Source organism: Solanum stenotomum, chromosome 8 (genome assembly GCF_019186545.1).
Source record: "Solanum stenotomum isolate F172 chromosome 8, ASM1918654v1, whole genome shotgun sequence".
Classification (NCBI taxonomy): Eukaryota; Viridiplantae; Streptophyta; class Magnoliopsida; order Solanales; family Solanaceae; genus Solanum; species Solanum stenotomum.
The window spans coordinates 44,752,350-44,761,916 of record NC_064289.1 but is presented as its reverse complement, the minus strand read 5'-3'; the positions used below and the strand labels follow the sequence as shown (position 1 = coordinate 44,761,916).

At 35.5% G+C, this 9,567-nt stretch overlaps 1 protein-coding gene across 1 annotated transcript; it reads left to right on the top strand.

Annotated features, from left to right (window-relative positions):
• Positions 1-7,945: 7,945 nt before the first annotated feature.
• On the top strand, positions 7,946-9,160 carry LOC125873825 (uncharacterized). The gene has a single exon (XM_049554674.1). It carries the CDS (start codon positions 7,946-7,948, stop codon positions 9,158-9,160), a length of 1,215 nt encoding a protein of 404 aa, XP_049410631.1.
• Positions 9,161-9,567: the final 407 nt, after the last annotated feature.

The window sequence follows — 9,567 nt, the reverse complement described above, 5'->3', positions numbered from 1 at the left end:
AACGTCCAGAAGGGACCCCAATAGGACTCAAACTTATCACATATTTTTCATCACTTATTTTCAAGAAAATTACTCCCAAGGAAAGCCATAGAACTCCAAGAGTTCTGGTCTATAACTTCACCATAAAAATTTGAAGCAGGCCCTTTGTTTTTAAAGTACAAGTTGGTAGAACATCTCCATCTTAAGGAATTCAAGTAAATAATCTGATTTAACCTCAAGGGAAGGGAAGAGGATAACCTAAACCTTGAAGAATCCAAGTATTAGCAAGTGATGTTTCTGTCCTTCAAGGTAAGCTATGGAAATTTTCATCCCTCTCTTGTTCTTTCATTGTTTGTGAAAGTTTGTACACGTTAATGAACTTAGTAGTGTTGCATCTATATGGTGTGAGTTTGGTAAATGTTTAGGAAGGATGTGCTTGTTGGGACAACCATGGAGTGGAGTCCCCTTAAATTTTGATTGTGAGCTCGTTTTAAGCATCTTTTTAAGTAATGTTAGTTGGAACTAATGGGATGTTGATGGGAAGCCGTGAGTTCATATTGCTACTTTCTCATTGTGATGGATAGGGACTGTTTTGTGTATCGTAAAATAAGGGGGTGTGGCTGGATTTGTGCAATGAAGTCATGGGAATTGGTTAGAGGATAGACCATTGGAAGTGTAGTGATACACCACTTCATTGTTTGTTGCATGAGCTTACTTTATGCCATCCCTTTGTATATGGTTTTCCAAACGTTATGAAAACTGAGGAGTTTCGGAGGACCTTATAACAAGGTTGTATACTATATGAAAAAAATTAGAGGAGAATGGGTGGGAAGACCACCCTTGATAGGATCAATTATAGATTTACTGCCAATTACTATTTTGGTATGATCAAGTAGCCCAAACTTGTTGATCAACTAGTAATGCTAATTTTATTATTTACTCCACTGTAGATATATAACTTGAAAGGAAGACGATCAACTCATTGTAATTTCCAAAGTTGTGCAGCAAGGTATGTAAGGCTATTCGATTTCCTATTTCTTTGGCATGAATCCAACACTTGTGTTACAAAGTAAGATTTCTAAGTGGCCTTGATATTGACTGGTCCATAGTGGCAGTATAAGATCACCAATATAGCTAATTATGTCTTTCCTACTCCCTAGAGTGTTAACATGAGTACTCTAATATGAGCTTATTACTAGATGTACGTGTTTGCTCTATGATGTTTCAATTGCGTTATCAACGACACAATTTCCAGTACGAGTGTCTACGAATTGTGCAATAGTATAGTAACCCAACCAAGGGTTGGGGTCGTGTACCAAGGGAATGGTTTTGAGAATTAATTGAAAAATAAAAATTTAGTTCTAACTAGTCATAGTTAAAGATATTAACGATTAAAAACATTGTAAATCAAAGGGGGACACAAAGGTGTCAAATATCAATTTGGGGGTTTTGTCACAAGTATAGAAAAAACAACAAAAATAACAAGAAAATCAAGTATGAGGAAGAGTTCTTGGGGTGTGACCGCAATACAAATTGAGATAAATAGTTGGGTACATGCTTTCGATAGAAAATTTGCAAGATAATAGTGACTAGGCTAAGCTTTAGATGGAAATAAGTTCCCTCTCGGGCAACTTACCCCGTTTCAAATGCGTTCCTCTAGGATACCTATTTGCCGCATGAAGACCAGCCTACGCCTTACCCCACTCACTCTCTCGAGTTGAGTGTTAGGATATGGGACTAGGGCTTACCCTCTCGGGCTGAACCTCATGTCGACCCATTCCTTAGGCCATCAGTCTAGTGGTCTTGGTTTCGCGACCTCCCTCTCGGGTAAGCTGAAAACACATGGGTGGCTTTGTATTTACAACTACAAACCCATTAAATTAAACCACAACCACTAGGTGAAGTCAGCATTAAAATACATCTAACCTATCAGCAAGCAAGACCCAACAATAATATCAACACATATTTGCTAAATTACACCCCAAGAATGGGAGTTTTTAGCTACACATCAAGAAATAACAAAATACACCTAGAATGATAGTGAAATCAAATGGGCATAAGAAATTAAACCTTGATTTAAGCAAAGGAAGAAGAATAGAGAAGACCCAGTTCCAACTTGGGGAAGATGAACTCCTTTCTTCAAGTTCCCAAAACCCTCTCCAAACTTGAGAGTAAAAAGTACTAAAAATTATATTGTCTGATAATACTACAAAAACTGATATTGTCTAATAATATAACTCTCAAAGAGTATTTATAGGTTTCAAAAATCTGTGCTGCGGCGGATCATTCGGCGACATTAGTTGTAATAGCCGATCAACTCGGTGATTCTCCCTTTGGTGTAGTTCATCGCCATCTTGCACCATCCTTTGGAATCGTCGTGCTCTGGGTCATTGGGCGACATAGTATTGTTTCGCGGAACTCCTCGGTGATGCGCCGACTGCTCTCTTTTTCCGCTGACTTGATCCTTTCCTTTAGGGCTTAACACACTGGAACAAAAGGCAAAGTGGTATCCTTCGGCAATTCGCCAAGTGGACTCGGCGATCCTCAGGCCTTCCTTTTCTTGTTTTTTTCAGCCTTTTTGTTCCTTTTTGTGAAGTATTGTCCTTTCCTTCAAACTTCAAATTCCTGAAACTTAAAGGTTTTCATCAGATATTGAGATAAAATAAGCATTTAAGGACACAATTTCTATTAAAATATAGCCCTAAATGAGTCCAATTTGTGGACTCATCACTCTACGAACTATTAGCATGTAGTGCTTAACCCTGTTTCATCGTCAAAGTGCTAACCCTAATTGGCACGTATTCCTCTTATATAAATCAAAATGATCCTAGATTACACATGGTATATATGATTATATGTTGGATGTACAATCTGCCCATATCTTGCCAACTTGCTTCAATGGTCTGCTCCATCATATAAGTCATTTTTTCACATGTTCATATGTTTCCTTTATTGGTTATCACTCCCATTGTGTTAGACTATAATGTTACCTCACAAGTTCCCTACGTGTTGTATTGTACATTTTATATGTAATTACTTAGAATATGTATCCGTCCCTAAGTTGAATATGCCCATGTTCTTCCTTGGTTCCACGACCTTGTATTTGACATTAATTAGTATGTATTTGGCTATCACAAAAAGTTCATATCTCTTGTCTGAATGTTAATTGTTTGATTTGTGCTTCAATTTTAAATGTCAAAAATGTTTATTATGTTGGTGTCACAATTGCTTCCCATGTCATTCTTTTTATCTTAAGTCCATATTCATATGTCTCCTACTTCATTTTACTGTCACAAAGCTGAATAATGCTATGACCACTAAATCAACATTCTCAAAAGAGTTGTGCACATCAAAAGAACAATCTCAAAGATTAAAGATACAACGTAAAATGAATCCATATAATTATGTGTGGCAGCTCAGGGGTTAAAATACCTAGCATGGACCGATCCTAAATCTAGTACTCAAGGGTGGCAGCTCAGGGGTTGTAATACCTAACATAGGCCGATCCCAATCTATATTATTATGGGTGGCAACCCAAGGGATAAAAGCCTAGCATGGGTCGATCCCGATTGGTATAGTTATGAGAACTGCATCCCAGGGGTTAAAATGCCTAGCATGAGTCATCCTCTTCTACCACCGATTAGCTGGTAATTTGTATCATATGCCTTATAAATATTATAAAGCACATAAAAGTAAAGAAAATAGTGTAACATACACGATTCCACAAGTATACGCAAAGGTGGTCTCTAATCCTTATCTATTTGTATTTGGTTTCACTTGAGCTCTCATTTTACATATGGTTGTATTATGCCTTACATATTTAGTACATTCTTTCGTACTGATGTCCCTAATTGGAGACGTTGCATTTCATGTTGCAGGTACATGTACTCAACTAGTAGAACTCCCCAATAGAAGCACATGATACTCAACGGTTGTTGGTCAGCTCCAGGTTGATTCGGGGCTTTGCCTAGTATTTTCTATGCATACTTTGATAGTTGTACCGTCATGGTTTCCAGTAGAGGCTTTGTAGACATTGTAAAGCTATCATTTGTATTCATATTTTAACTTGTCACATGTATCAGTTCAGCTAGTCGACATGTTGTATATCTATTCTCTTTAGTAAATCCATCTGCATATTAGTTTACTTTCTCATCATAGGTCACTTGTAAAGCATGTGTTCATATGGTAATTGTCGACGTCACCTAGGGTTAGGGTGTGACAAAAGTGGTATCAGAATAGTTCATCCTAGGTAGTCTACAAAGCCGTGTCTAGTAGAGCCTTACTCATGAATGTGTTGTACGCCACATTTATAATTAGGGCTGCTTGGATATTTAGGAAATATGACTTTCCTTCATAATCCAGATCGTGCAATAGAGCGAAGTTAAGAAGTCAATTTTTCACTTGCAATTTTCATTTGTACCTGATCATGTTATGCTTACTATGGTTAAGGTTAATAGTAGCTAAAATGTCAACATGCAACCTATATGAAAGGATCTTAAGTTATCAAAATTTAGACTAGATTGCGCTTATTTTATTCGATTGCCCACTCCACAAGGTGTGTACATGCTTTTATGTTATTTGCATCTAAAGTTGTCTTTGTACCGTTTGTATCACGTTGGTTCAATTGAGAAAGATATAGTATGGTTATCCATATGCTTAAAAAATGATGGGTTACCTAGTTACATATATGAGTTGTAGTATTTCCAAGCACATCTTCTTAGGAAGATGTAACCAACTCTTGAGTTCTATATTTCCTCCATATTTATAGGATCTATTCCTATAGAGGAAACTTGTTTTTAGTTTATGATATACATAGAATTTTCAATGTTACACGTGTACTCGAAATTGATGTTGTTGAACCAGTTTCTTTTAGTTAGAAGAAGGCAGTGACACAATCTGATAGGTTAAAGTATCAGTGCAATAATGTTACTAGAGAGGTACCTAATTAGCTGAGAAAGCCCAAATTTTCTCCATATATCATCCTGAATATGTTAATAGTTGGTTTTTTATATGTATGTGTCAACCACCCCGAATAATTACTAATAACATTTGTATTCTTTTCATGGTTATAAAACCTAGGGATAAGTGTAATAATTACTGCAAATGATATATGTATGGTGGTTCCTACTATGATCTATGTTTTGGCTATAGAGGATTAGTATGAGACTAAAGGGCACTGTTCATAGAAGGAAAATTGATGGGTTCGACCTAAGTTATGATTAGTTAGGTTGTACATAGTGGCATTAGAGTACATGAAGCTACTAGTTTTGATTTGAAGGTACTTGTTAAATAGGAAGAATGTGAGAATAAAGCTTGAATGACACGGTCCGAATATGTGTATGTAGAGCTTCTAGTCAGAAAGAGATGGGACATGTAAAATCCCCTAAACATAGGAGTAGGGGTGATATGAGGATGCTATAGAGGAGTGAGATAGGTGGTCATGAAAGAGTGATTGCTAAGTGTATGAGGCATTAATAAGGTATCAACTCTTCAACCTTAAGGAGTTATAAAGGCGCGCACCTAAGAATAACTTTGTGAACCTTTTTAGACAGAAAAGTCAATTTAGTATTGATTTCAGTCTTGCTAACAACAAGAAAATATAGGGGAATAGAAAGGTCACATAGATAGAAGATACATGGACCTAATTCATCTACATCATTAGTACAAAAGATAAGTAGAGCATTATACACATGTATAGACTTCCATCAAATTGAATAGAGCTACCACGTGATTCATTTAATATATGCCAATAGTAATTCATTAATCATAGTCCAATTAAGGGAGAGGAAAAATTGACCATATGCTAGTTGTTCTTATTTGCTATCTTTCATGGGAAAAGAGTCGGAGTACCCTCAGTTGTTATAAAAAAAGAGGAAATCTATTAGTATGGCCACACCTATCTAGTTAAGCCAAAACCGGCTAACTCTAAGACGTTATGAATCATGATATAACTTTTTAGGTAACTAGAATTTACATATTATTAGAGTTCATGTTTTATGTTGCGTTCAAGATTCACTATTTATTTTCTATTTTAACCTTCAAAAGGCACCAAATATTGAGTGTGATGTAACACACGAGCTAGTAATGAAGGTAAATTTGACCTCGGTCTCCTACTCCAGAAGATGAGCTATTGAGGATTTTTTTTTCTATCTTAATTGTAGTATTTATATTGACTTAGAAGGAAGCCAAGTTCCAATAGTAAGACCTATAATAATTCTTAGGAGATTGAAAAGAGTAGATGGGGAAATCAATTGTATGTTCTTTGAGGTGAGTAAGGAATATGAGCAGAACTATCCCACCCTTGACTTAATGCTTAAGACATTGTGTTTTCCTGTAATATGGTAGAGTGGTTCTATAGGATATCTCGTAGTTTCCAAAGATGGTTTGTTATATAATTATACATGTTTCATGTTCTATAACTTATCTATTTGTATGTCATTTGCCCTATGTGGATTACTTTTAACACAACTCAGGGGTACACTTTAGATGTAACATGGCGTACTTGACCCCTCATACAAGCCCTTAGCATATCATAACATAAGGTAAAAGAAAAGTACGGAAATTTTAATAACGTTATCCATACAGTCGAAGTCTTTTCAAAAGCAAGCGGAAGTTTTACTACACTTTGTCTCAAACCATCTAAACTCAACTTTGAATTAAAACCTTGGGACACAGCCAATACAATAGTCTCATAACATGAAAGTAAAAGACATAAAGGAAATAGTTGGTTTTCTCCTAGAAGCTATGAGGACTCACCAAATCTTCAACTCCTTTGCTCATTAGAAACCTATCCTCAAGAATAGAACTCAAATCATCGAACCCTGCATTTGATAAGAATCTAGGCAAAGTATGTGTTAGTACAAAATGTACTAAATATGTTATCTAGCATAATATCATATGGGTTAGTCAACATAAGCCATAATCCAATACTTCATGAAACATCAACTATAAGCATAAGAGACAATATCATAATCATAAGTAAAATCTCCAACATAAGCATCATATAAGCCTTGTTCAACTCTTAGTCATTCATGTCATAATAGGACTACTCTCAAGTAACCTCAAAGCATACTTGTGCAATCCATGAGTAAGACCCCATAATTCCATCCAAGATAAGTATCCCTTTTTGGCCATCTTAATCATAGGATATATGCATAGTTTAATCGTCAACAGGGACGTAGCTATGACATGGCGAGGGTGGTCAGATGAACAACCTTCGTCAGAAATTTTTTACTGGTATGTATACTAGATATCGAGTTTTTTGGATATATACTACTGTTGAACAACCTTGACACAATAAAGGTTGACAGCCCAGCGGTTAAGGTTGTGCAAAGATGCCTCAGCGTTCCGAGTTTCGAGCCCAAGTGTTGGCGTTTTTCTTTAAATTTTTTCATTATTCCGTTTGTTCTCTTAGAAAAGGCAAAACTCAGCCTGGGTTCGATCCCAGGCTTGGACATTTCATTTATTTAATATTTGTTTCATTTTTATCTTACGAAAAAGTACAAAAGTTACCTTTTTTAAGTTAAGAAAAACAAAAAGAAACAAAAGGTCTATTTTTGACTTTTCTTAATTTTAAAAAAGAATAGATTTATAGTTGTCTTTTCCTTTTAGTTTTTTGACTTCTTCTTCTCCCAAAAACCCTTTACAACTTTACTCTTTACCTTTCTCTAATCTTTCTTCTCAACTTTCATACATATTTGCAAGTTTTAAGAAATTGGAAGCTTTAATCATTGTATATTTCTTCCTCAACCGCCATTGAAGTGTGAAAAGGTATTTAATTTCTTAATTCTTTTTTTCCTTTAGTTTAGTTTTTTCTAATCATGTGTTGAAAGACTTGAATATCTTAATTTTTATGTTAAAAGCTACTTTATTTATTTGAGTATCGATCAACTATTTGGTGTATTGTGGATGATTTTTAAAAAGTTTGGTATACGTGAACTTGACTACTATTTCAGTTTGGTGTACAATGAGTTTGGAGAAATATTTTTTTAGAGTACCCAAAACAAGTTTGGCGCCTCAAAATCAAAATCAACTACGCCGAGATGAAAATGTCAATCAAATAGAAATATCATCTCACTCTTCCCAAAGACAAGAATTTGATGTAAATGATTTAAAGGCTGATCCGACTGAAAGAACTCCAATTTTGAATTATCATCCAAACCTTCGTGATGAGATAAGGAGGGCATATATCATTAAAGGTGCTTGTCAACCTCAAAATCATCAGTTCCCTCAAACTGATTTTTTTGGAACACCACGTCGTTTTTTTTATACGTGGTTTGATGAATATCCTGATTGGTTGGAATACAGTATTAGTGCGGATGCTGCTTATTGTTTACCTTGTTATTTGTTTCAAGAAGAAAACATTAATCAAGGTGGTGGTAATGTATTTTTGACTAAGGAATTTACAAATTGGCATAGAAAGGATAGCTTTGCTACACATATTGGTCCACCGAATATCGTTCATAATCAATCCAAAAGAAAGTGTGAAGATCTCATGCGAGAACAACAATCCATTAAAGCCACATTTTACAAGTTGGATGATAAAAGTAAGCATGAATATCAGATTCGGTTAAACGCTTCAATCGATGTGGTAAGACTTCTCTTGGATCAAGGTTTTGCATTTCGTGGTCATGACGAGAGTGAATCGTCATTGAACAAGGGTAATTTTCTTAAAGTTCTTTCTTGGTTAGATACTAGATGTGATGCAATTAAATCTTTTGTGTTAGAAAAAGCTCCAAAAAATAATAAAATGACTTCTTATGACATCCAAAAAAGATATTGTGACTGCGTACAGATTGAAACAATTAAGGCTATAATAGAGGATATAAATAGTGGCTACTTTGCTTTATTGGTTGATGAATCTAGAGATGTGTCACACAAAGAGCAAATGGCTATTTGTCTAAGATATGTTGACAAAATGGGGTTTGTGATGAAGGAATTTATAGGACTTGTTCACATTAAAGATACTAGTGCTTTATCTCTAAAGAAAGCAATTGTAGATGTACTTTATCACCATTCTTTGACTTTATCTAATGTACGTGGGCAATATTACGATGGGGCAAGTAATATGCAAGGTGAGCTAGGTGGTCTTAAAACGTTGATTAGACAAGAAAGTAGATCGTCTCATTCTGTTCATTGTTTTGCTCATCAACTTCAATTGACTCTTGTTGCGGTTTTGTAACGACTCAGAAAATGATAGGTTAAGCAAGAGTCTATGACTTTGTGTTGACTTTATAATGAGGTTCTATGAGGGGTTTTTATCTAATTTCATTTTAATTGTGTTACATCCGACAATTTAAAATGAATATGAAGTAGCTTGAAATTGGAAGTAGTCACTTTTGGAAAAAGTTCAGAACCTGGAAATTTGGTTAAGTGTGGGAAATCAGTGAGTTGTTGGCCAACTTTGAGCAGTCATAACTCCTAGCTCAGGATGATCCAGGAGTAGTTCCAGTTATGTTTGGAAAGCCCTTGGAACGATCTTTCCAACGCCACTGAGTTTGTTCAATTCCGAGTTTGTATGAGCGAGTTATGCCCTTTGAAAGTTGGGCAGTTAGCAAGGAGTCCGTCCGGAAATTTAAGGGCATTTTG